At 41.5% G+C, this 27,877-nt stretch overlaps 2 protein-coding genes across 2 annotated transcripts in view; both read right to left on the bottom strand.

Moving 5' to 3' along the window:
• Positions 1–5,730, bottom strand: part of PARVA (parvin, alpha) — a 72,771-nt gene extending 67,041 nt beyond the window's left edge. The window contains exon 1 of the mRNA XM_009892691.1: positions 5,718–5,730. Coding sequence (XP_009890993.1) covers positions 5,718–5,730 — 13 coding nt within the window. The remainder of the gene's footprint in view (positions 1–5,717) is intronic.
• A 3,626-nt stretch (positions 5,731–9,356) lies between these two features.
• The window catches only part of MICALCL (MICAL C-terminal like), a 21,783-nt gene continuing 3,262 nt past the window's right edge, over positions 9,357–27,877 (bottom strand). Inside the window, exons 2-7 of the mRNA XM_009892690.1 lie at positions 22,299–22,393; positions 20,153–20,245; positions 17,536–17,629; positions 11,789–11,888; positions 10,478–10,551; positions 9,357–9,541 (exon numbers count right to left, since the gene is read on the bottom strand). Coding sequence (XP_009890992.1) covers positions 9,357–9,541; positions 10,478–10,551; positions 11,789–11,888; positions 17,536–17,629; positions 20,153–20,245; positions 22,299–22,393 — 641 coding nt within the window. The remainder of the gene's footprint in view (positions 9,542–10,477; positions 10,552–11,788; positions 11,889–17,535; positions 17,630–20,152; positions 20,246–22,298; positions 22,394–27,877) is intronic.

Raw genomic sequence — 27,877 nt, 5'->3', positions numbered from 1 at the left:
AATGGTTGCCCAGCCCTCCCCCCACTCCCAGCCCAACGGCCGCCCGACGCCCACCTTCATCTTAACGGCCCCCTCCTCAGTCAAATAGTGGCCCAACGGCCACCCCTCCTCAGCCCAACGGCCACCCAGTGCCTGTTCTACCCGCTCAACAGCCCCCTCCTCAGTGCAATGGCCACCCAACGGCCTTCCCTCCTCAGTCCAACGGCCACCCATACCTGCCCCTCTCGGGGTTCAGCCATGGGCCAAGGGTCCTCGTTTTACCTGCCCGCAGGGTCTGGTCCCTCAGGCTGAGGGAAAGGGTGTTTCACAGAGTCCCGAGAAGGAGAAAGCCTGGCAGCGGAAGCGGGGCTGGGCCTGGAGGAGGGCTGTAGCCCCAGGGTGGTATGAAGGCCATGTTCCTCTCCCAGCTGGGGGACCAGAGGTGTTTGGGTGGTTGGCTGCATGCCGAGGCACAGGACAGTGTCTCGACCCATGGTCTGTCCGTCTTTGCGCTGTCTCACAGAGGAGCCAGTCATTCACGCAGGCTGGTAGGTCAAACACACCAGTGTAGATGAGACCCGAGAGTGCATGAGAGTGCAAGTCAACACGGGTGCAAAAAGTTAAACGCAGGTATAGCCAGGCGGGACCGGGGCTTGGACCGCTTAATTCACAGAATCACAGAACGGTCAGGGTTGGAAGGGACCTCTGGAGATCATCTAGTCCAACCCCCCTGCCAGAGCAGGTTGCACAGTACTGCGTCCAGGCGGGTTTTGAATGTCTCCAGAGTCAGAGACTGTACAACCTCTCTGGGCAGCCTGTGCCAGTGCTCTGCCACCCTCACAGTAAAGAAGTTCCTCCTCATGTTTAGATGGAACTCCCTATGTTCAAGTTTGTACCCGTTACCTCTTGTCCTGTCAATGGGCACCACTGAAAAAAAGACTGTTCCCATCCCCCTGGCACCCTCCCTTTAAGTATTTATAAGCATTGATAAGACACCCCCCACCCCCCACCCCCAGTCTTCTGTTCCTCAGACTAAAAAGACCCAAGTCCCTGAGCCTTTCCTCATAAGAAAGACGTTCCAGTCCCCTAATCATCTTTGTAGCCCTTTACTGGACCCTCTCCAGCAGTTCCCTGTCCTTCTTGAACAGGGGAGCCCAGAACCGGACACAGTATTCCAGACGCAGCCTCACCAGGGCAAAGTAGAGGGGGAGTATAACCTCCCTCGACCTGCTGGCAACACTCTTCTTGATGCACCCCAGGATGCCATTGGCCTTCTTGGCCACCAGGGCACATTTCTGGCTCATGGTCATCCTGTTGTCCACCAGGACTCCCAGGTCCTTTTCCACAGAGCTGCTCTCCAGCAGGTCAGCCCCTAACCTGTACCGATGCATGGGGAGATGCAGTACCCTAACACTTACCTTTGTTGAATTTCATAAGGTTTCTCTCTGCCCAATTATCCAACCTGTCCAGGTCACGCCGAATGGCACCACTAACTGTTCATAAGTGAAGGCTCTGGAAGCGTGGGGGGGTCACAGCTGCAGGCAGATATTTCTACACCCTGTGGTCAACACCAATAGAAAAGAACTAATGAAGTAATAAAGTGTCACTAAATAGTTTTATGCAAGTTAAAGTTCAAACTTACTACATACACTTCAGTCTTGAGCACATTTTGCAAGCAGGTCTTCTGCCTGTGGGTTTTGGCTACATCTGTGGTCGGAGCAGCGGGCATCGTCATATCCACTTCTACTAAAGAAACCAACTGTTGTCATCAGACCAGTATAAAAGCCAGTGGGAAAGAAAGGTGACTTAGCGTGATGGATTGCCTATGATTTGTAGATGAGTAGCTTAAGAGAAAAGTATCTTTAAAACAGATAATTTGCTGTGGCTGGTTCAGGAGGCACCCAGGACTGGAACAGCATTAATGTTGTCTGGATGCACTACTTTCACTTACCACTTAATCACTTGATTAACAATTCAGGCAAAAAGCCACACACACTTCATGCAAATATCTAGCTATCCATTAGGCATAATGAGTGAAATGAAATTACCATGAGGATATTTCTAAATCGGCTAATAATTGTTGTGTTTTTACAAGCCGGTAACATCGGTTAGCTGATAAGGGATAGACATCGATGCGTATTTGTTACATGCAGTTAGTATATGCCCTGGAGAAAAACTTTATTCATCCATACTGCCATCAGTTAAGAGCAGGAACGAGCCCAAGCCGTCAGCACAGTTTTACGTTTGCTCTCTGGCTTGTAGCACCGATTGTGTCTTAGGGCTGTTGTCTACAGAATGGTCCAAATTCTCTTTTTACAGAGGTGCTGTTCACACAGTGTACAGATCAGGAGATGAACAGTTTTGAATAATTTTTAAGAACATAATTGAAGACTATTTCAAAAGAAGGAGAAATAAACACATCAGGGCCTTTTTTTATATGCATGTGAATGTCACATTTACAAACAGAGCTATAACCCAACTAAATCTCCATTTGGACCAAAAATGACTGTACATAGGGATCAATATAGGATTTTGTGGGTGCAGAAGAAGAGACAGGATTTTGGCAAACACGTGTGCTTGCCTTTGTACCACTACGTTTGTGTTAAAGACAGACAGAAGCCAGATACCTCCCAAACAGTAACAGGTGCTGGGTTGTGCAGTACAGGAAAGTCAGAATTCAACATGAGTTTGCCAAGTCTCACACAAAACAGCTGAAAAGACCCAGCATCTTCCCTTCCTATTTCATTACACACAGCATATGTAAATTAATGACAAATGCAATATTACTTATTTAACAGCCTCATGAGCTATGGGTGTTTGACATCATAAGGAGAAAATAAATTTTAAATAAAACTTAATGTGTTTAAAATCAACTTTATCAGATCTGGAAACACAAATACTGTGTGCTTTAAGTAATAATGCTAAAGCCACAGACAGACATAAGTTTACTGGGTTTTTTTTTATGGGTTTCTCTCAGAATTTATTTGCAGTTCCTTGGATGTACCATTATTGCAATATTTTTCCGCTTACCATGTTTCTCTTTGAGGATAGTTACAACATTTTTTTTCCCCTGTATCTTAAATTTAGAACTACATATGCAACTTTTTTTTTTTTTTATTTTGATCTGGGAATATATATGGACATATGACCCTAAATTAATATTTCATTCAGCACAAAAGGCCGTATGGATACACACAAGGTCTAAGTTATGGCAGATACAGGAATGCTGATTTTAAATGCCTAGCTCTTATTTTACAGTATTTTAACCACAAATAAAAGCTTCATATAAATTTGATGGGGACTTTTGTTTGGCTAGGTTTTAGCCCTGCTTTATATTTGATAATTGAATACTTTCCTGATCATGCTCCTTGATCCCACGCACAGGACACAGTAGTCAGCAGGCTGCCGTTCAGGCTGGCCTCGCTGCATCTGGCATATAGAAATCTGGAGCAGACCACGAGAGTTCTCACCACGCTCCCTGTCAGCACCTTGTTCTTACAGATGAGCCAACCAGTAGCTAAATTAATTGTATCCTGATTGCATATATACTTTTGCCAGGCAATAAAAGAAGGCTAAATCCACATACTTCAAGTAATTCTTATTCACCTGTATATCTGTCCACAAACACCTGTTTTTTATTTCTTTTACTGCAGGAGTCAGAATGAACACAAACAGAGTCTTACTTCCCGAATAAGGTGGAAGAGGCAGGGTACATCATATACTGACCACAGGCTAGGCTAGTAAAATAGAGCACTGCGGCAGCCAGGCTGGTTAAGCCCGTGCAAACAATATTCATTTGCCTTGGAGTTTTCTCCTAGCATTTTACTCCTAGGGGTACCTCTGGTCTAGCCTTTTGACCGTTCCGTCATTTAAAGAGTGGCAGTGGAATTTTCAAAAATATTTTATCAACCTACTGCTGTCGCTGTGATTCCCTACAGTAACACCCTTCACTGACTTCAGGAAGAACAGAACTAGATCAAAGTCTACTCTCTGTTTTTCTAAGTCTTTGCAGTCAGCCTTCTACTGATCGGCCAATTCCATGTGGTTAACTGCAGAAGATGCCCACCCCACCCTGAGTAATATTTAACAGCACATTAAAAGAGCCTGCTTAGAAAAGAAGGTGTTTCCACACAGGCTACTTTGAGGATGTTTACCATCTATTTCTTGATTGGGATTTTCCCAAAATACCTGGAGATAAGAGCTCTGGCAGGACCTAGTGCTCCTACACATGCCCATGAGCAAGAGGTGCCAGGGCCTGCTCCCTCAGGTGAGATAAGGCCATGGCTGACACTGGCACCCCAGGAGCCTGGGAAGCTCAAGCTGCCTCCAGCCTTGTCCTGCAGGAAAATGTATCTGAATTTCACCAGGAAGCCTCCCTCCTCTTCATGTGGCTGTGGGCAGTGGCCACCTCTGCACGCTGCTGGGAGAGGCAGTGCAGGGAGCTGGCTAAAGCACAGCCATACCTGGCTGGCATTGGTACAGCCACGTCCCTTATTCCATACCCACACAAGAAAGTTTATACACCCCAAAGGACTTTGCTGCTTGTGATCTCACAACATATAAGACAGGGTGATCATCCCAATGTGGCTACATTATAACAGCATAAAGCATCAGTATCAGTGGTAGAAGGGCTCCAAATATTCATTGCTACCATCATCTAAAACTCGCACTTAAGGATAAGTTTATTTCTAGCTCACAAGGTGAATTTCAGATTAAACATATGCTTATGCTTGTGTTTAAAGAACAACTATGCTTTATACTCAACTTGTAACTTCTTTGGGATAAGAATCTTCTTTTTAAATAATACAACAAACAATAAATTAAAAGAATTTCATAAAAGTATCAGAGTATTTTCAACCAGATTCTTAAAAAGTACAATGTATTTTTTGTTGTAGATCAAGGAGCAAAAAAAGATAGACTAAGATGCAATGAGGAAAAGTGTACATGAAAGGCAAAAGATAAGATGTTGCGTATAGTCACAGAGAGTAATTATTTGGAAAGTTTCAAAGGAAAGAAAGTGGGTCTTAAACTTTTCAGGACGATGAGAACGTCATCCTGGCATTTAATGCTTCTGACAACTGATTGATAGAATGACATGTTATTTATAAATACCGGGCCAAGTTTATGTGCATTTACATCTGGCATTGTTGACATAGTTTTAGAAAAAAAACCAAACCAATATTATGATTTTTTCTTAATAAGCTTCACTTGTGCCTGTAATTTTGTGTATCCGTGTTACATGAATATTCCAGCAAGCACATTGCTGGCACACAGTGCCACCAGATCTCTTTTCGTAGTTCATTAGAACCAACAAAAGAAACCACAATTTGTTCATAAATATTAGGCAAAGAGATTTAGGTGAAATCCAGCAAACACCTTACTCATCATGAAGTATTTGCCACAACCTAGGTTCATGAGATGTGGCTGCCATGAAGACTGAAGGGATAGCATTTGCATGCTAACATTGCAAACCCATCATGCTAAACTGTGCAAAAACTGTATGGTCCATGCAAAACCCAGCAGGGACAGCTTTAGGTCTTAACAGTAGCAAAATCTTAAAAGATGTACAGAGTCTCCAATCTGCTAAACCACATCCTGTTACTTACTCAAGTAAGAAAGAAAACAGAGTATATCTGTCTGGAAAAAGACTACTAAACTAAAGTGAAATTCTTAGTTGAAATCAGGTATGCATTGGGCTAAAAAGCAGAGGTTAAAACATAAGCCCAGATCTTACTTACCCACTTCTCTCATCTCGGTCAGCACGTTGTCTTGCTCTGTAAGGGTCTCCCCCTGGTAGAAAGCAACAAAACAAGATGTGAAGTTAGTGGAATTTGAAAATTGGCAGTTAAGGTTTTGATCACCAATTCTTAGTGGTCCATGCAGTGACACTTTTCCTTCAAGCCTTCAAGGAGCTGTTAGAATTTGTAGGTCATGCCTAAAGAAATTAGGTGGTGAATTCCTATGTAAGAATGTGAGGAAGTTGTTGATCTCATGCAGTTCACAACCTCTTGTGTTCAAGGTAGTTGAATGCCCTCTAACTTCAGGAAGTCATTATTCTTAAACCATAAAATGAATCTGTGAACTGCAAGATGGTGTTATTTACTTACCAGTATATGAATTAAGAAACTAGTATCATTTCTTATCTTTCCTAGACAGGCATTACTACATTGTAGATATTGGTGGAGAGAAATTACTATGGAAATGATTCAGGGACTTCAGAGAGTGAGATATAATTTTATTTTTTTTAAATAGAAAATTGCTCACATCTAGTCCATTTAGACATAGTCAATACATTCCAGCACATCACATTATACCCAACAATGACAGCGCCAATGACTTAAAAACGAACAAATCTAGCATAAGTTAGTGAGTCAATTTACAGAAAAGACTGAGCAGCAAGAAGACTCATAACCAAACCAATGTTTAAACACATTTCTAATACAAGCCAAACATATTAAATTGACCTGTGAACAGTGCACATAGATTCTTTTCTTTTTCCCCTCATTCTCTACTCTCATGATATATGAAGACCTGCTTTAAATGACTTAAGAGTTTATTAATTTTCTAAGTCACTTGCACAGTTCATTTTTGGGTCTAATCTTGTGAGGTACTTAATATCATGCAGGGTAACAGTAGCCTAGCAGGTTTTTCCACCCAAGAGTGGACACACAGTTTTGGGTGGAGCATGTGTTATGACCACATGGCATCCAGAAAAAGTATTGTTTTAGCAAAGAATGTTTTTGAGGTCCATAAAAAGCTGATGGCGCTCAGCTTCTGTTGACTCTAAGACTGTCAAGAACTCAAATCTTTGGAGCTAAAAGGAAAGCACCCTTTCACATTTGGTTTTATAGCAAACAGATATCTGCTGTAAACTGAAATCTGGGGGCTTATATACAATTCAGAGTGATCTGAACCAGACCGATTGCAGTGTGTGCATCTCCCCTGCCAAGCAGTCTGGCCTTTGGGAGAGGAGAGCAATCTCCTCCTCAGGACTAGGGGCATCATGTGTCTTCCTCTTCCTCTTTGTATGGCAGCAACACTAAGGTGAATGGACTTATTAGATTATAAAAGTGAGGTGAAAAGAACAATCCTTGCCTGGTATAACTGGAGCTTTCTGCTGAGTTCCCCGCATGTCCAAAGCAGTAAGAAATTTGCTTTGGAAGTTTTTAAAAATACCTTGAAAGCATTATGCCTCTCCATTTTCTGCAGAAAACTGTGATAGATGTTCTAGATAGTCTTGTTCTACGGGATTACATGAGGCCTCTGGGAACAGTGATAAATCCAGAAATTTTCTCCACAAAACTGGAAATACCAGCAGATCTCAACAGAGAAAATTAAACTATTTATTGCTGCCCTGCCTGCTTCTACTTTGTGTCAATCTTAAGTAAGGGAATTTGGGTTTGTGGTGTTGGGTTTTTTTTGTTTAATAAAAATAAAAATCAGTCACTGCAATCCATCTCAATAAAAATGTAATCCGAAGATCAGGTATGCTTAGACTATGAATGACAGCAAAAAATAAAGTCTGATGGTAATTTTGGAACACATTCAAGGATTCTGCTATGTCTTTCCACTGCAATGAAAGACAAATTACATTGTTAAAGCGCTACATGTTATGTTTTAAGGGTATCCCTTCAAGTTATGGTAACTGAGAATGCTGTTTAAAAATCTTAATTAATATTTTATCACTAATTATTTACCAAATCGGTAAAGCTATCTACTCTACTATGCACAGCTTTACCTATACATAGCTGTTAGAAATACATATCTATAAATCAAAATAAGAGACAACATCCAAACTGTAAAATGTAACCAGACACTCTTACCCTCTTTAAACAGTCTAATAAATAAATACAAATACATAAATATTGCAGAACCATAGTATATTCCCTGCACCAACAGAGGGATATTATTTATCTGTGGTCAATAGGCAAATCTTTTTATCTTTAGAAAGGGTATTTTAAATTTCTTACAATACAGCAAAAACTTAAGATCATTCATAAATTACTGTGACAGGATCCAGTGTGTCTGTTACCCTACAAGTACTTACCAAGAGGTTTTTTTGGTTTAAAGCTTTTGTAACAGGAATGCTTCTAGCTTTGGCTGTGCCATAGGCAACTGCAGCAAATTAGCACCATTCACGAAATAAAGTGAACATCAAATCTTCTCAGAGCATGAGGTAAAATGATATTAAAAAAGAAACAGTCTTTCAGTTTCTCCTTGTTTTTTCAGTTTGAAAGTGTAGTGCATCATATATACAGTTGGGAATACTACCAATCTTAAATCGCAGAATTATCTCAGATTTTAATAAGTACTGAAATTATACCGAATACTAAGGAGAATTTCTACAGTATCTACAAATGCCTGTACAAAAGATAGGAGATAGTTCCTTTAAGCAAAAAAATATGCATATATACTCTTGAGCAGCAAGACAGATGTAGTTTAAATACACCCACAACATTTTCTATCAAATGTTGACATTACAAACTCAACATTTTTTGCAAACCTTCTGAGGAATTATCCTCAGGGAGATCTTTAACTGCTACACCACTCATCACATTCTGTGATACTATTTGTGATGTATTTGATCAAGCAATTGTAAAGCAGTTAGTTTGGATTCATATTTTTAAATTATCATTTAGCATATTTTAGAGAAGTCCTTAATCGGTGACATACAAAATCTTTTATGAGCATGTAACAGTCTTAAGGGTAGTCACGCCTTTGATAATCCCTTACCATTTTACACAATGTAGGGACTTAATATTGCTTTAACTTCTTGTTCAAAAATATGCAGTGCATTAAAACTTACAAATACCTGGAAAAACAGTTTCTGACATTGCATTTACAGTTGTTTTAATGAGTGCTTATGTGTAGTTATTAGTCAAATGATCTTCCTCCACCAGAAATAAAAATTAACCTTATTTTTATATGAGATGCTTGCTTTCTGACCTTTAAATAGTTCAACATGGGTTGGCTGTGCCAAAATATCAACAAAACCACATACAGATTCAGACAAACAGATGGAAGCAATGCAGTCTCAAAAATACTAAGTGATGTCATCGTGTTTCTCAGGAACTCTATTCTCAGCATTAAAATAAAATTCCAAGAAAACAACAGAGCTCTGATTTCTCTTTCACAGACCCTGATGCCCATCAGACAGGTAAATTCAGTCCTATTCTGTATTTCGGTGATCCTTTAAGCTGATAGTGAAATGACTCACTCCAGTATGAGCAAAAGAACTGCTTAAGAGCTTTTGATAACAGAACAACATGTTTCCCAAATAAACTGATATCACATTTGAATTCCTTCATTTTTTCAGAAGACTGTATCTCTGTGATTACAAAATATTGCTGAAATCATGTCTATTTGCATGTGGCTATTTAAATCCTGCTCAACTGATAGCCTCTGGATAATATAATGCTTTCGAAGTGCTGGTCTTCTGCTTTTTCTTTCACTCTCTGCTCCTCTAAGGTAGACACGAGTTTGTCTCTTTCTTCAACCACTTTCATCATCTCAGTAAAAATTTCATCCTCCTCATTCAGATCCGTCTCATCTTTAAGGCTGTCTAAAAGATCACAAAACAAGAGGTTAAAATCCAGATCACTCTGTTGTTATGTTTTGCATTGTAACTGTTGGTGTACAAGTTGAATTAATATTATAATCAATGACAAATGAAGTCAATATCAGTTAATATTTTTCATGTTACAGTTCAGGGAAAATTTCTCCTGCATTCGGGCCATTTAAGGTTGACCATTAAGGCTCCTGATGTCTAGAGGAGATCTTTTAGCAAAACTTAGATTGGAAGGGGTAGGAAGAGCACTACTTATTTATAAAAGCATTTAAGCTGGAGTTTAAATTTAGTTTATACAAGGCAAAAAGCCTAACCACGAAATGTAGTACCTGTAAAAAAAGGGAAAGTGTTTTTTCAGAAAAAAAGTATAGCAAGCGGCCGTCACTTACAATCCACATGCTTAGAACACCACAGGATATTTTGGGGTGTTCAGTGCTATGTAACCCCCCTTCTCCCTGCATTCCTCCTTCCCACAATCTCCTTTCTAATACCAAGTGAAAGGACAAGCCCAAACTGTTACCTCAAGTACCTAAAAGCAGTTCCAAAATACTGCAGTAACCAATAATGCTACAGTTAACATAAAAGCAGATAACATCTGTTTTGTTTGGGTTGTTGAAGAAATTACTTTCCTTTGCTGCCCGTCATCGCATGTTAGCTGGATGTTGCTGTCTGCACAGCACCATTAGTGCAATTACATGTGCGAGTGCTTCTGATCCAGTTCAGTGTAAAACTGGGCAGGTTAGCTTAGCTGTCGTCACTAGAAGTCAGCTGAGAAGATCTCACAAGTTGCATTTTGCTGGCTGAGCTGCACTCGCAGAAGAGCACAAGAGGAAAAGCCTCAGCCATACTAGTCTGTTTTGGAGCCAGCAGTGACTTGTGTGGGCATGGGCTATCATTGTGGGCTGGAGCATACTCTCCCCTTTGACTTACCATCAATGGCCATTTTCTCTCTCAGCTTTTGTTCCAACCTGCTTTGGTGGTCCTCCAATTCTAGCTCTTGAGCTCTGGGTACAATAAAAAGTATGTTAAAGAATGAACATTTTTCAATAAAGATATATACGTTACTATTATTTCAACCAAGAAATTCTGTGTTCTGTTTATCCAGTATTTTTCTCCTCGTTGGCAGCCAAGGTTAAAAGCTTTGCCTGTGCCTACATTGCCACAGCAATACCAGAAGTACCACTACCACCTTTTGCATTATGTGTCAGATTAAGCTCCCTCATACATTGCAACCCTTAAGGCTTTAACCAGCTGTGCTTTGTTGGTGGCACCCCCAACGTGATTCTGGATAGGACTGGACGCTCCCACACACAAAGGACCCTGCCAGGCCCCCTGCACAGGAATGGATCCCGAGGCAAGGGAATTAACACATGTGAACACATCCAGACAATATTTTGTGTCCTGCAGTGATCAAAGCAGCCTGCTTTTGCTTTTTAAACTGCTTTGCAGACAGCGAGAGCAGGAAGGATTGCTGCCACAATACCCAATGACAATCAGAGGGGAAAGAAAAGGTTTGGCCCCTGGCAGCGCCAGCACAGCTGGGGAGAAATTGGGGTGCAGGCAGGGCTAGTGGCTGGGCTGCAGGTCCGCGCACAGCGCGAGGAGCTGAGTGACTGATATGGAATTGATAAATGGCAACGAGCAGCCTGCACTGGTGTGAAATCCTGGCGTGAGTAATGACTGCTGCGGCTCTCATCGCCTTCCCACACTGCCCAGAAATAGTGGAGAAAATAGTTGAGAGTCACCTCCGCTGATCTGTTGAGTGCGCCTCCAAGGAGGCGAGGTGAAGGAGGTACAGCCAATATTGTTTCCATCAACCACAAACAGCGGCATCTGAGATGGTTTTTATTTGCGTGGTATATCTGCTTGTTCCAGTGCTGTAGTGAATTCCTAGATCTTTTCTCATATGCCCAATAAAACCTGAGATAAACTTGCACAACTATTTTTCTTCCACAGGCAAAAGTGCCCCAGCATTCATTAGACCCACATTATATAAAGGCAGAGCATCTGTATGCTATACTGATTTAGAGTATTGTATATGATTGAAATAATTGAACTGCTGTGAGAGGGAAAGATGAGGAGGGTTCAACTGAAAATCTGTGTTGAAAACAGATTGTAGATGCTCTGGGTGCGTTTATTCCATGACAGTCTCAAACTGCAGTATGCAGCAAGGTGTTCAGGTGTAACGTGAGTACACTTTTCCCCTCCCCATCTTTAGTACTAATGCTTGTCCTTACTTACATAATCAGGAGCCCAGACTCATAACGCATTAATTTATTCTTCTCCAGGACCAGCTGAAACCATTCATGTAGCATCTGAGTTTCATCCTTTGTGCCTGAATCTGTTTAAAATAGGAGAGTTGTGTGCTTTACCTGCTTTCTTTCCAATGCTCTTATCATTTAACTTCACTTTAAATACTCCTCATTTGTAAGCCAGGTGAGTCCAAATGTAGATTTTTTTCGCTGTATGTAACTTACATCAGTAAAGTCTGGGTATAACAGGTATAACATTCTTGACTACATTTGGTTGAATGTTGTAGTTTATTACAGTTAAAGGTGTGTTAGATTTAAAGACACTTGTTTTGCAAGTTAAGTCTTTTTCTTTCAAAAAATCACATAGACTTTCTTTTTTCAATGGTCATTTTCTTTTTCTTAGTTCTGCCTTTGATAACATAGTTTCTCTGTTGATACTGGACTCCAGCAGCTGAACTATATGTATAAATGGATATTCCATTAACACAATCAGACATCAAGGTGTACATGCTGGCAAGTATCAAGTTAGTCCCTCCTTCCAGTGGGCATCAGACACACAATCAAATCCCCAACAAACTTCCATTCATTTGTCAACTGGCCTCTAAATCTGCATCTGGTTTAAGTGACAGGAAAGGCCATGGGACAGGACAAATTATTATTACTGGGTGTTTTTTTAAGACTTTGGGCTAGGGCATCACTGGTAAGCACTATACAGGCACGAAACATGAGATGGTCTCTCTCCCAAAGAGAGAGCTCACAGCTTGACTCTGCTTTACTGAGGAGGAGGTGGTGGACTTTCTCTTTCCCCAGGTGAGGGCCTTTACTGCTCCTAAAATGCCATCTGTGCAAAAATCTTTGGCAATGAAGAACCCCCGGGTGTTTTCAAGTGGAAAGTCAGAGCACATATGTGTTTCTTTTCCTTGCTGTCCTTTTTAACACGCTCATCACTTCACATTTTCCATTCGCTTTCTTCACAAAACAAAACCACCCCACCACCCTTTGGTGCAGAATTATGGCAGCAGCGATGGTACTGCAAACACACCTCCCACAGTGTTTGCTCTGCCCATCCGCCCTCTGTGGCCACAAAATAGCGATCATTTGTAGAAAGCAAATATCCTACACTGCTCCAGGTTGAGGCAATAATTTAGGTGACACGCTGACCCCTTCAGAAGCATAAAACCGACAGCCATCCCGTGCTCCTGCCACAGCACATGGTAGTTGCACACCCCACTGTGCTGCTGCTGTGTGTTGGAAGCAGGGACAGCTGGACCTGGGAACAAAGCAAAAAGAGGTGCTACAGGCAAGCGGGGCAACGCAGCGCTCTCCTCCTCAGTCTTAGTGTCACGCTGCTAGGTAGCCAAGCATAAGTTCCCCATAAACCAGCCTGGCTATTTTCTGTGGATGAAGATTTACAGGATTTCTCCTGCTTTAAAGGGACTGCACCTTTATTTCAGATGACCAAGATCTCAGAAATTGAAGCCCAAAGGTCTCAGGTTCAAGCTCCAGAGATGACAATTACAAGAGTATCATTAAACTAGGTTACTAAGTGCAGAGATAGACAGAGTCCCTGCCAGATCAGCAGCATTTCGGATGCCTTTCTGTTGTTGTTTTGACATGTGCTTTCTTCTCAGCCCCAGGAATTACCCTCTTGCTTCTACTGCTTCAGCTGCCCCTCACTTTAAGGTCAAAGCCAGGATTTGACTCCACTCAAGATCAGCAGTTTAAAGCCCATCTCCTTCAGGCAGTAACGATATCACCCTACGCCGTCCTTTAGCAGTCTTCCTGGGCAGGAGGGAAATTGTTAGGTGTTTGGGATCCCCAGTCTATTTGCATGCCTTCACCAGGCACTGTCATCCCAGAGAGCCCAGGTCACCTCCTGCCAGCATCGGTGGAATTACGTGAGCTCCCACACCGAGGACAGGAGTCATGCTGGATTGGGCACAGTTCTGCGATTTCTCGTCAGGGTTTGACCCCAATCTGAAGCTACCGTGAAAGGGAAGATAAAGCAGCAGGAGAGGGCAAAGAAATCTTGGTCCAATTTCTACCCAATTCCATTAAAACTTGGCAGTAATGGATGTTTTCTGTGGGTTCTTCCAGGTCAGCAAGTTGTGATAAAAAAAAAAAAAAAAAAAAAAAAGTCTTGTCAGAGTGACTGCTGGAGCAGTTCTCTCTGGGATGTGTCAATGGTATCTTCTCACAGATCCAATGCAGGGATGCAGCATTATTTGGAGCCTTAGGTCTTCGTATGCCACCATCAGAAGTTATCATTGAATTTTGATCTATCTTACTGTCATTAAAATCATGGCAATTGCAGGTAAGTGCGTGTCCTGCACACACACAGAGGGTTGCTAGTCTCTGTTGGTTGTTTTCTTGATAAGGCAATTATTTTTTTTAACATTTCCTCTTTAAACTTTAAAGTCTATATCTCTAATAAAAGACTGTGTATCATAGGTTGATTGAGGTAAGAAAAAAATTATGCACTTCTCAAAAATGCCACCCATTTTAGCAAACTCGTCAGTGCAAGCTGAAATAAAGATAGTCCTTGTTTTTCTTCCTTTTCTATCCCACAGAATGCCCCCCGGGTGTCGCCAGGGACATTTTTTTTCCCTGAGCTTTTCAAATATTTGTTAAAAATAATGTTAATTGTTTTTTAAGTTTGATGGAGTGCTTTATGCCTTCCAAGGGCAGAATAAGCCAATGAAGTCTTTTTCTTAACACAGTACGACAGATCTTTTTACAGGTTAGAGGGAAAACTATTTGAGAGTTTGTTTTGTGAGCCACACTGGCTTTTTCTTACAGCATTGCTAAAGCAAAGCTTTCTTCCTGGTTTACCCAAGTCTCCTTTAACCTGGATCCTGTTTGAAAGTCAGATATTCTTCTAATTACATTGTAGTTATCTCTATATTCATTGCTTTTGAGGCAATGACAGGCTGAAGAGGAGTATTTGCTGAATATTGTTCTCAAAAGCTCACCCTTCTGTTCTCCAGAGTGATGCTATGCTGTCCCTCCATACAGAAGTCACACAGTAAAGGGGGCTCAGCCAGTTTACGCTTTTTTAGGAACAGCTAAGCCTCATATTTCTTATTCCTACAGGTTTTCAAGTGATCTCTTTTGACTCTGTTGAATGTTCTTAGAAACCTTGGATATGCTCCTTATGAAATCAAAAATTAGCTGCAACACGTGCAGATATTTGTTCACCTTCCAAAACATGGAGACATTTCTTAACGTTCTCTCAACACAGATTTTCTTGTTTACCATCATTCTTCTTCATTTGTTTAGTCAGCTGATCGGTTATGCTAATTTCAGTGGAAAACGTGTTTCGAGATTTTTATTTCTGTATTTTCTTGTAGGCAGAAGATCTCCATAAGCCTCCACAAATGTCAGTGGAAAACAAAGTGATGGTACATCAATGATTTATTATTTGGTATTTCAAACCAGAATAAAGTAAATAACGGGCATGAAAAATTATTCATAGGACTGATATTATTATTTTTTTTTTAATGCATGAATTGTTGTCACTACAATTAGAAGATCATCAAAGCCTCGTTTTGCTCATCAGTCTTCATGGCAGTTGTTTCACACCCACGCATGTTCTCTTCTAATTCAGTTGAGGAGCTAATGAATAACTCCCCCTAACAAAGGGGCCATTCATCCCGGGCTTACAGAATTATTAGAGGAGAGTTCCGTAAATGTCACTGAAGACTAGTGTTTGCAGGCCTGTCTCTAAATTTGGTTATTCACAACCTTTGCAGCTCAATATTATTGCTGAACTGTGATCGTTTTCTAATTACCTTAATAATACCTATTAAATCACTTGAATTGCATAAGCACAGACCTCCTTAAATACAACTTAACCTAATAAACACTGGTTATTCATTAAACAATAACGCTCATTATTTTTAAGAAGGTTGAACGGAATATTAAACTCACCGATTCCTGCATCATTACACGTATGTTATTACAAGCAACAAAGCACTCACATTTTGTTTGGGAAACTTACAGCTTCATGCTTTTGCACCAGAAGAGTTATTGAGAGACAGTAACATCCTACGTTTCAGTATCTGCCCTATTTGTAACTGGCCACCTACACACAAACAATCAACAGGGAGAAAAAATAGTACTTTCACCTTAATGAGGGCAATCCAATTACTAAGGATGGGGAGAGAATGAGAAGCATCAATCTCTTGGCAGACAGCCTTCTTTAGGAAATGTGATTGTCAAAACAGCAAAAACAAGAGGTGGCTTTAGGCCATTTATGCTGGTATTCGGTGCCTATCCCAAGAGCTACAAGCCTCTTGTCCCTCTATATTTTTGACCTTTCCAAAAACCATCCACCCTTATACAAACGAGCAGTAAAGAAAAAAGCTACCACTCCAAATCCTCAAAGTCTTTTTAGCAGACTTTCTCACAGGTGGTAAGGTGGGTGCCATTTGATAAATGGTTAATGCTAACCTTTTAAATAACATTTGAAATAGGTTGGCACTATCAATTATAGGAAATTGGTTAATAAATATAAAAGGCTGGACAAATGCCTTCTTGCTGAACTGATTAGTTCAGTGTTAGAATAGGGGCGATAACTGCTAAGAAATACGGCATTAAAAAAAAAAAAAAAAGAGATGCTAACCTTTTAAATAACATTTGAAATAGGTTGGCACTATCAATTATAGGAAATTGGTTAATAAATATAAAAGGCTGGACAAATGCCTTCTTGCTGAACTGATTAGTTCAGTGTTAGAATAGGGGCGATAACTGCTAAGAAATACGGCATTAAAAATCCTGGCATGTAGAGATTGTGCTGGGTTGCCTAGCTAAGACAACAACAAGATCAGGTGCCAAAATATAGCTAGGTTTTCAGTGTTGTGCAACTGCCTGTCATGAAAGCACGAGGCTCAGCTTTCTAAAACAGAGGTAAATAAAGACACGTTTGCAATCGGGCTGTCGGCTCCCCAGAATCCCGTCAGCACAGAACCACAGCCCCCTCTGAAGTCCCTTACATGCATCGTTCACACTCCCATCCCCATTTTGAGCCTGGCAGGAGTCCCCAGATGTCCCATCCCCTCTGCAAGAGGTCTCCCCAGCTTTACCCCATGAGCGCTGGGGAGCATTCATAAGGCTGGGCCGGCGGGAGGACGCCACAGTCCTGGCTGCTTGGGACTGTTGGTTCAGGCAAGTGAAAACCTTGCCTCCGACCGGGGCCAGGACAATGTCCCTGTTATCTTCTACCCACTGGGGGAAAGGCTGCATGGTTCAGGTCTGTGTGCCTGCATGCTGCTGTTGCTATAGCATGGCCACCAGCTCTAATCGTATTAATGGCATTTCACACTCTGGGAGAAGTCATTAAGGACTCTGTTACTAGGGCTGGGCTGCTGCTGGCTTGGTAACTGAGATACAGCTCCGGGGAACCTCACTGGTTCCCTCTAGAAGACGAAATTAAGCTCAGGATGGGATTTTAAAAAATGGGGGGGGAAAAAGAAGTAGATTCAGGTTCAATAGCAAGGCAAATAATTCCACATCTGTGATAGCCAACAGAAATTTATAGCACCCAGTGTAAAGGTGCTTGAGCTAACAGAGTTTGAGGGAAAGGGTAAACAATGATTTTTGTCCTTCCAGTTACTCTTTCATTTCAGATTTTGCACAGAACTCTATTTCTATGACAATCACTAAAAACCCTCTGCTTTTAAAAAGGTTAAAAAACAACTACCAAACAAACAAACAAACACACAATGCCTCATTTACCCGATTCTCCTCGTAGTTCTCTCTCCAGTTTGACACCAAAGATTTCCAGTGCTCTTTGTCTTTCCTCCAATTCTTCTAGTTGGCGCTGGATTGCCTGCAAAATGGTTATGATATAAAAGCTACAGACATAGCTTAAAAATTCAGAGACAAAAGATGGTCTCAGTGGTTAGAGAAACAGCTTGAAAAGGACTCGGAGAAGTCGTACGATTTGCAAACTCATTGAGCATATTAGGCGCCTAAACAATTTAATAATTCCACTAAGTATCTATCCACATTTTTATGTCAGTAAGTATTGTAGGTACTAAAAGAACCTCAGTTTTTCTGAACTTTAGCTCTCCCATTGTAAAACAGAGATCATAAAGTTTCTGTGTCTCGCAAGGTGTGAAAAGTCAATACCTTACACGTTCAGAGGCACAACTTTGGAGATGCTACATGAATAAAGCTCATATAAATATCAAAGGGTTACAGCTGGAAAGCTTTGCTAACTATTTTGTTGTCCACGGGGTTTTGTTGGTTGTTTTTCTTTCATGTTTCACAAGCTTTTGACACAGGGAGGAAAGGGTCTAGTAACTACAAAGTGATAATTCAGTGGCACTTCAGGAAGGACTTCCACATTCACTGATCCATCCCCTTTTAAATAAGATTTTCAGAGGTGCCATGTGGATAACAGGCATGAAACACCTTAAAAGGTTAAATTGTCACAGAGAGATGCTCAGCAGTTCCCATTTTGGGCTCTGTTAGGGAACACCAAGCCAAGCCCTCAGCAACAGCCTAACAAACATGAAAGGTAGTTTGAAAAGTTTAGGCTTGATTATTTCCACAAAGCAATAAAATAAGAGATGTGGCATATGCATCTAGTTGTACCTTGAGATGATCTACAATTCTCAGATTAAAAACTATAACATAGTTGTTCTTTGGATTAAATAAGATACTATTTGTTGTGGTTTAACCCCAGCTGGCAGCTAGAACCGTGCAGCCGCTTGCTTGATTGGATGAGGGGAGAGAATCGGAAGACTAAAAGTGAGAAAAAAATCATGGGTTGAGATAAAGACAGTTTAATAGGTAGAGCAAAAGGTGCGCACGCAAGCAAAATGAAACAAGGAATTCATTCACTGCTTCCCATCGGCAGGCAGGTGTTCAGCCATCTCCAGGAAAAACAGGGCTCCATCACGCATAATGGTTACTTGGGAAGACAAAACACCATAACTCTGAACGTCTCCCACTTCCTTCTCCTTCCCCCAGCTTTATATACTGAGCATGACATCATATGTTATAGAATATCTCTTTGGTCACTTGGGGTCAGCTGTCCCGGCTGTGTCTTCTCCTGACTTCTTGTGCCCTCCCAGCCTACTCACTGATGGGGCCGTGCGAGGAGCAGAAAAAGCCTTGACCACTTAGCAACAACTAAACCCACCAATGTGCTATCACACTACTCCCATCCCAAATCCAAACCAGAGAACTACACCAGCTGCTAAGCAAAAAAGTTAACTCCATCCCAGCTGAAACCTTGACACTATTTTTCTTTCCCATGGGCTTTATTCTGTCATGGATTTTATAGTAATGGCTAGACATTAGCATTTTCTAAAATCCACTGTCTGGTTCAAACACAAAATTTCTCTCCTTTTCAGCAATACATTTTGCAAAAAGCAGTGATGTCTATAAAAACAGAGATTTCAGATTCATGTATGAAAAATAACTTCTTAATTTTCTTTTTTAATTTAATATTGGTACAGGACTAGCAAAACTATCTACCTCCTATGGTAATACAACAGATGATGGAGAACCCTGCCTGTAAAAAGCCTGCTCTCCCCATTACCAGATCTTGACTACCATTACAACCTGAATTAATGAGATTAAATCTAGCTCAAATTTCTCTGCCCTAAGCTACAGTACAGATGCACACAAAAAGTGCTCAGGGCCACATAAACTGTTAAGAGGGGGTGTGTGTGTGTGTGTATATATATGCATATAGATATTATGTGTGGTAAGTGAAACAGATAAACCTGAAAATTCTGACACCAGAGAGAACACAGTTTGAGATCAAGTCATGCAGAAGGGCATTCCCAAATCTTTGAACTGCAATTGGAAATAATAAAACATTAGCAGCGTCCAGAGCTTTTCCAGCATTTTCCGAGGAGCAGGGCCTGTATAAAGTTCAGTGACTTTGCATAATTAAAAAAGAAAACGGTTGATTTTCACTGCTGTGGCAGAGAGAAAACAAAAAGCATCACATTATATTCATACCCTCCTGTAGTAGATAGGGGTAATAGCTGAGTTTCTTACATTCTCAGGGACTGATATTATTTCTCCCTTTCTACCTCTTTTCCTCTTAAGTGTATTCTTCTTTTATTGCCAGTCACTATTCTCTTTTGTTCCTCATATACAATTACAAAATTATGATCATCTCCAGGGGCACACGTGGATTTGTCAGATATAGAGATGCAAGGCCCCACCACATACATCTTTCTGCTCCTGATTGTTTGGGGGGGATTTCCTCACAGAAGGCAGTGAGCTGCAGTGAGGAGCAAGGGGAGGTGTGGAGCCCACACTGGGGAGCCCACCTCCCCGCTTGTCACTCTTGGGAGACAAATGAGACTTCTGCGAGCTACATTTTCACCTGTGCTTTGTGAAGCCTCTTCAGCTCCTCTTGTTTAATCAATTGCTTTGTCTCCTTCTCCAGCTTCCTTCTCCTTCTGAGAGTCCTTTTTGCCTACAAAAGTGAGAGAGAAAAAACAGGCAATCAAAGCATAAGTATGCCATTACAGGTTTCCTCAAACCTTCCCCGGAATCACAGAGCCATTGAGGTTTGGAGAGACCGCTGGAGACCGCCTAACCCGACTCCCTTGCTCAAAAGCGAGGTGAGCTACTGTAGGGTGCTTAGGGCAACCTGACTGAAATGAAAATATTCATGTAGCAATATGGTCATGCATTTGCCTACATGGACTTTATATCTTTACATGCTCTTTTTGCAACCCTAAGTGAGCGTGAACTGTGTCTACCAATGAAAAGAATGTCCAAATCACAAAGCTGACTATATACAACATTCTGCTATACGTGGCTTCTGCAGACATCACCTTCACCAGGGAAGAAACCACGCACAGGTGATGGAAAGTTTAAGAAAATTCAACCCACTTCTATTGCTGTAGCTACTAAGAAGTAAAACTCACTTTGGATCACTTCTAACACTGTAAGAGGGACACATCTGAAAGACACAGCTGTCACAGGACACTACCTGAAGCCCTACGAAACCTTCCCCAATGCCATTTCTCTGCTGCGTTACAGAGGTTTTTTGCCTTTCCCTGGGGCAGCTGTCGCTGCTGCCGGGGAAGCGGGGCAGAATGTGCTGCGGGGGTGGCCGAGGGAATCACCTCTGTGTGCTCCGGCTTGCCCTTGACCCAAGCTATCTGGAAGTGCTTTAAGGTTGTGGTTTTCCCATTTTGGAGGAGGCACAATGCACGAGCGCCGTACACAAGGCGATTAATAAACTAACAAGCCAGGAAGCCGCTAAAATTTTTCCCACTGAGTTTTGCCAAATGGTGGTACTGGCAAAATAGCAGCCAGAGCTGGCGTGAGAAGAGGTGCTAGGAGGCAGTCGAAAGAAACAAGCTGAGTGGGAAACGTGCATCATGCTAACACAGCTGCTCGTTCACCCCGGTCCTGGCAGCGGCCCCGGCAGCTCTGCCTTCCCCACTGCCTGGTCCTGCCCATCTCTGCCGCTGCCTGGACCATTGGGAATTGCTCCTATTCAGTTTTCTCCCATGTATCCCTTCTTTTCTCTCTTTTGTTTAAACTTTATGTAATTCACCATAATATTATCGTTCCTGTAACAGGAAAGATGAACAGTGAATTCTGACATCTCAACGCATCTGACACAGAGCCACCGGTGGGACGTGCCGCCACATGTTGCTGCGCTTCTGCCTCGGGGCGCTTCGGTTCCTCTAGAGCTGTGCAACTGGGTTTCCATTCAAAGCCCCACTTAGCTTTCAGCTCAGCTGTGTTTTCCAGCATAGTGGACAGTGTTTTGCTTTGCCTTCCTTTCCTCCCTCCCCCTCCAAGGTAACAAATCAAAAGGCCACCTCATACTATTAATTCCACTTACTGATATTCCCTCCACAGGAAAGAGGTAAACACATTTCTGATGAGCTATGCAGGCAATAAAAGCTCTGTTCCTTCAAATCAGAGCTGTGTATCGAGAGTTCACTGGTGCTTTAACCCCACCACTCCTGCCAGCCACAGGAATCGAGTTAGGGCTCAGAGATCCCGGAGTGCAGCCGGTTCTTTCGGCATATAAGGTCTGGGTCTGACTTCGCAGCTCACACAGTTGTTCTGATTAGGATAAACACAGTGTTTTCCATGCAATCTGCCTGTAGCGTCTCTCAAATGAAGTTGTATTTCCCCAAGGGAAATCTGCATCTGTTTGGTTTAATTTTTTCAATGGTTTGCTTGTTGGGCTACATATTAAGGCCACTTAAGAATGCAGCTTCAAAGTGGTTTCAGTGAAACACGTCTGCTTGTCATATTAAGACCTTCTCTGTCAATGTTGGTGTAACCTAGGGGAATTAAAGATCCAAAGGGGAAACAGAAATTTTGATTTTCATCTGCCTTAAAGAGTTTTAATGTATTTTTCTCTCTATGACATGGAACTTCCACTGATAAAGCATTCCCATCCCCACTTTGAGAAATTGCGTGTGTTTTGGATCAAAATCATATGATAAATACAGTGCAACTGAGGAAATATCTTTATGTTTTGAAGTCAAGGTTACCTTGTGTGTTAATGAAGGCTTGGATTCAAATTCATCATCAGAGGAAGAAGTTGAATACTCGGTATCTTGTTTTCTGACAGATAGGTATTCATATCCTAAAATGCAGGAAAAAAAATAGCCATTGAAGCAAAAAATACTGTTCTTTAACTTATATAGACACTTTGCACCTGCCCTGAATTCTAATCAGCAGCACCTAGAGCAATTTGGAAATTTGGCTGATGGCATCAATTAAATTTCTGATCCCTGTCAAAAATTCTGTCCGGGTATATTTGATTTTTTTTCAGGTATTACATACAAATAAATTAATTCCTTGAGCACCCTGCATGTACCACGCTGTTCTGAAGGCTCTCAACATTCATTAAAATGTATATCTGAAGTTAGCCATATTACCCAAATGATTGTATAAGGCTCACTATACAGGGTAATTGAATGCAAAAAGTCTGAGCCAGCTCTTAAACAAATTATCCTTATGTGGCTTGTAGCATCTGGCACCCATTTTTACTACATGACATCTGCTCAGTGTAAAATAGTTGGCGTCAGAATGTCTGGTCATATAAAAAAATCACAAATGTAATCAGAAGCAAATGGACTAAGAGAACAAGGCTTTATCACACAGCCTCATGCAACATAAATATTTCATTAATTATGTCTAAACAAACGTCACTTATTTTTCTGCTTTAGGAATATTATCACATCGTTGAACTGTTGATTAAAATGCCATAAGAAGTCAGGAAAATCCATACATCACAACAATGCACTCCATAAGGAAAACTCAAAGGCTGCCTTTGGAAGAAGCATGCTTTCAGAATTATAAATTAAATTACATTTAATTGCAGCAATTTTATCATGCCTGTTTTTCCAGCATCTTGTTTCAACTGGGTGTAAATATTTGAATTTCTTCTTAATTTGTCTAGTTCATAGCTTCATTCACTTTATTTCAGAAAATAAAACTGCTTTTGGAACATCTGTCTCTATGCTTCAACCTGCTACAGGGTTAATGATTAACAGCTGGGCAACATCTTGGAAATGTACATTATTTAAAGCTAACAGTGCCATTTTTCTTTGTATCCGAGAGGTAACAGTTGGCTTTCTGTGTGCAAGTTGTATTCAGATTAAAATCACTTCCCATTCTCCCAGTGTAAATGTTTCTTCTTTGCCTTGTCCTGGATCCCAGTCCTGAAGTAAGACTTCTGTCTCAAGCCCAAATTTAAAATCAGGATCCATGAAACACGTTCATCCCCAGTGATAAAGCAGTGAAAGCAAATCCAAGTCATTTGAGATAGAAATTCTGATTTTTGTCAGCGGTCTCAATTTTAGAAGCTCCCAGTCCGTGGTGCTCGGTGAAGCTGCAAGCTCAGGGGCCAGGCTGCCACTCCACACCTCCCTCCCTCCTGGTGCTTGGAGGAGGGACACAGCTCCTGCTTGGTGACCTGCTGGGGACTTGCCGATGGCTCATGATTGCTGGGGTGGCACCAGTGCCATGCACTGCCCCACACTCTGCAGACAAGAGTGCAAATGCAGCTGCACCCCATTTCTGCCCCCGGCAGGGAAAGTCAGTTGTGAAGCCCTTCCCAGTGCACGAGACAGAGGAAAGCATGGTGGGTATCACAGTCACTACTTCTTTTGAGGAGTAAACTCACCTACCTTACTTTTCCCTGTGCAACTATAAGTTTGCAGTAACTACCCTGCGGTCACACCACTGGTGAAATCAAATTCCATAATAAGCAAGCAGCAAATCTCACAGCCCGGCAGGGCTGGAAACACAAGCAATTACATGCTCCCTTTGTTCTCTCAGTTGTGGGAATAAGCGACTGCTTCCCCATGTCCTCCTCCTTGGGTGATATCAATAATTTAAACAGCATTACAAGGTCTAAAAGAAAAGCAGCTTGCTGTAACACAAGGGCACCTGCCTCCTCCTCAGGGGTGTGACGCAGGAGCTTTTTGCCTTTTTGGGACAGAGAGAGGGTCAAGCACTTCCCCAAGGACTTCCAAGGACTGCCTCATGAGCGCTAGGAAGCCGATGTCTGTGCAGAGGCTAGATTCATCACATCCACAATGCCTAGCTGCTGTGGAGAGCCAGGTATTTGCACCTTGCTCTGCAGAGAAAAGCCATATAGATTGTTCTGAAACAGCTCAGCCTTTCAAGAGATGCGGTACCCAAAGCTCTGTGAGACAAGAACCACCCAACTGCGATCAGCAGTTCATCCTTCGTCGTCTCCACCCAAGAAGCCTACAGTACAAAGGACCACGTGAAAACCCTCAGTGCTGATGCACCTGATGGATCTACCTATGTGCATTGACAGTTATGGTCTCAGTCATATTTATTGCATATACTTTTCACACCACTGATGTTCTCTGCTAATGTAATGTGGATAATTGAAGCACGGGCTTCTCTAAGGAGCACATAGCAAAGAGTGACAGAATTGGGATGAGAATAAAGGATTTTGTCTCCCAGAGGTGTGGTCCTGGCACATTTCAGGGATATAGAAACAGTGGGACAGTGCCTTTGTTTCAGCATTAAAAGGGCAGCCATTCAATGCTCTGCTCAACTGTTTTTCTTTGGCTATTTCCTTATGGGAGAGACCAGAACTATGCTTTAAAACGTACCCCAGATGCAAATTTCAACTTCAAGACAACTATAAGAAGCATAGTAAGAAATTACCTCACTGAATGAACTTGCTTTATGCAGAGCTAGAGTAGAATACCACAAGTTTATTCTATTTTTGGGAAAAAAAACCCAAACAAAACCCAACACCCCCCCCCCCCCCAAAAAAAAAACAAACTCCACTGTTCTTTATTACAGCATCTACATGTTCTGCTATAGATGACTAAGCATTAATCTTTCCCATCTCTAAAGGGGTGGGATAGACAAAATTTAGCTGCCAGCTGTAAGGATTTGGACAAGGAGTTGACACATAAAAATGTTCAACTTGGGGACTTTTACACTTACCAGGTCATTTAAATGTGAAACTTAGAACTGTAATAGTAAAATTCAATAACAGTAATTTGTCTGCTCCAAATATGTCAAGTCTTAAAGCTCAATAGCTACACAAAAGATCACCAAAACATTTTTTTTTCCCAAATATTAACTCAACCTTTCTAGACTTGGGCTTTCGCTTTCCTGCCATCTCATTCCTTCAAAATGGGAGTTATTTATTACTTATTTCTTACGTATTCTAACATTTCCCTAACTTCCATATTAACAGATGTTATTCTAGAGCTTTTCCACCCCAGCTAACATGACTTTGGATCACTAGGAATGCTCAGCTGTGTTTTTAGTTCTTGATTATAAAGGGGAAAGGAACACATATTTCCATAATCTTCATTCATCTATGCTTGATTTCAACCTCACAGTAGCTAGTAGGAGTTTGGTCAAGAGACCTTTCTAGCATACCTGCTTTACAGCTGTCAAACCACAAGAAACTGAGTATTAATTATTATCATTACTAATTGTTATTCAATCTGGCAGTGTCACAGAATATGCTTCAAAGTACAAAGTTGGAGGAAACCTCCAATTCTTGATACTGGGACTTGGTATCCTCATATGTGTATGTCATAAGAGACAAGAAAAATTACATTCATAAAATTAAAATTCCTTCATATGGCCAGTTCCTTACACCTTGGTAATCCAAGGGTGGATCTCAAAGACACTTTGCTCTGACCTAAGCACGCTGACATTGAATGCCATCGTCAGTAAAACCCTTGCTGTATTCAGAGGGATCAACTGGACCAAAGTCCAGTGCTTTTGAGAACCCCTCCCTTAACATATAAATCTAGGTACTGGTTTTCCTAGGAAACTTGAGGCCCTCTGAACAAAGAGGGAGGTGTCATATGAAGAGGTTAAGAAGGTGATACCTTCTGTTAGACGTCGGCAGTGCCATCACTGCTGTCACTCTGCACGTCACAGCTCACCTCCCTTTCCTGGGGTGTTTTTGTGCCACAGTAATGACTGTAGTCTAAATACACAGAAAGCCTTGGAGCAGGAACTGTTTTTATAACATAATGTTATATTAATCTGATGGCTTCTTCTGTAAGTGTCTGAGATTTCCTATTTTTATAAAGCTGTTGGTGTTAATCATGACCACGTTAAGTACTTCAGTGTTTTACAAAAGAGAGAGGCAAAGCTACACATATCCCCTGGGGCACTGGCATCCCAAACCAGACAGGACTTGGCACGAGGTAGGAGGTGAAAAGAAAGGCCAGTAGAAATCAAGAGTGGGGTTGGCTATTTGGCTTCACATCTCTGCTTCTCCAGAGATTTCTCATGTGGTCTTAGGCATGTAAGTTAATCTTGTAGTGCCTCAGTTCCCCTTCTAAAATATGAAATCACTGAGATACCAGTGTCCTAGCTGACAAGAATATTGCAAACACACAGACTTTTGGTGGTACAAAGAGCAGTAATGGGAGCCGTGTATGAACCTGAAATAGTTGCAAGCAATCCCTTTTCAATCTAATAGGGCACAAAGCCAGCAAAGTGAGTTCATAACACATCTAATTTTCTCATCAGCTGAACTGGTTGTTCTGCTTAATGAAGTGAGCCATGTAAACAACACAGTCACAAACTGAGTTATAACAACTCTCATCTCATCTAAGGGACGATTTGAGGAACGTTTTCACATGATCCCTACTCTGTCAGGGACAGAAATATTCCTCCCATGTCTCCATCGCTATCAAGAAGCAAACCTGGAGTCACAAACATGTGCCAATAACCAACTGCCTTCGTGGGCTGGTCTTCAGAAGGTCTGTCTCTAAGTCCAAAGTAACCTAAACCCTGGCACCACTACTGCGTCTCATTGCAGTCACTGCTGACTGCAACTCTCTCATACAACCTGGCTTAGCTCTCTTTTACTGTTGTTTTTCTGTGGTATTAATGATTTTTAGTATGCATAACTAACATGGCACATCAGCATTTTTTTGAATTTCAAAAGGGCAAGTAGGCTTAGGAGAGAACAGTTAACCATTTGATTGCTCAGTTATATTGATCAAGTTTTTGTGGTTTTTTGAACTGCAGGTTGGAATACAAAGGAGGAATCAAAGGACAAAAGCCTCTAAGATATTTGTGCAGTAAATCAAAAATCTGGCATTGCACCCAGAAGCTCCAGTGTGACTATTTGGGGACATTTGTATATTCTACAGGTAAACTTAGACAAAATTTAAAAAAATTTTTTAAACCAATCTCTCACTGAAAATAGTGCATGAAGCCCCATTACTTCAGTAAGATTTGTCTAGGTCCCACACAGGTGGTCTGTGCAGCCGGATCTCTGCGCAGCCCAAAATTTCCAAGTGGCTCTGAGGAACAGCTCTTATGAAACAAAAAGAAAGTGTTAGCCAGAAAGCCTTTAGACCAGGTCTGGCTATCAGAAGCTGGAATGACCCATATGGAAGGTGTAACTGCAGGCCTGAGTTTGAGTGACAGGCAATCTGCTGCTTAGTAAATTCAGATCTCTTTCCTCATGCTGAGCTTCAGCTGGTAGCTGAACTCTTGGCAGGAGATGACACAAGGACAGAACATAGTTTTATCTTGGACAGACACCTGGGTCTGAAATGCAGAAGTCATCAGCATAGGAAAGACATCTGGA

The sequence above is a fragment of the Charadrius vociferus genome, unplaced genomic scaffold (genome assembly GCF_000708025.1).
Source record: "Charadrius vociferus isolate BGI_N301 unplaced genomic scaffold, ASM70802v2 scaffold19, whole genome shotgun sequence".
Lineage (NCBI taxonomy): Eukaryota > Metazoa > Chordata > Aves > Charadriiformes > Charadriidae > Charadrius > Charadrius vociferus.
Note: the sequence above shows the minus strand (reverse complement) of the source record. Positions and strands in the feature narration are given on the sequence as shown.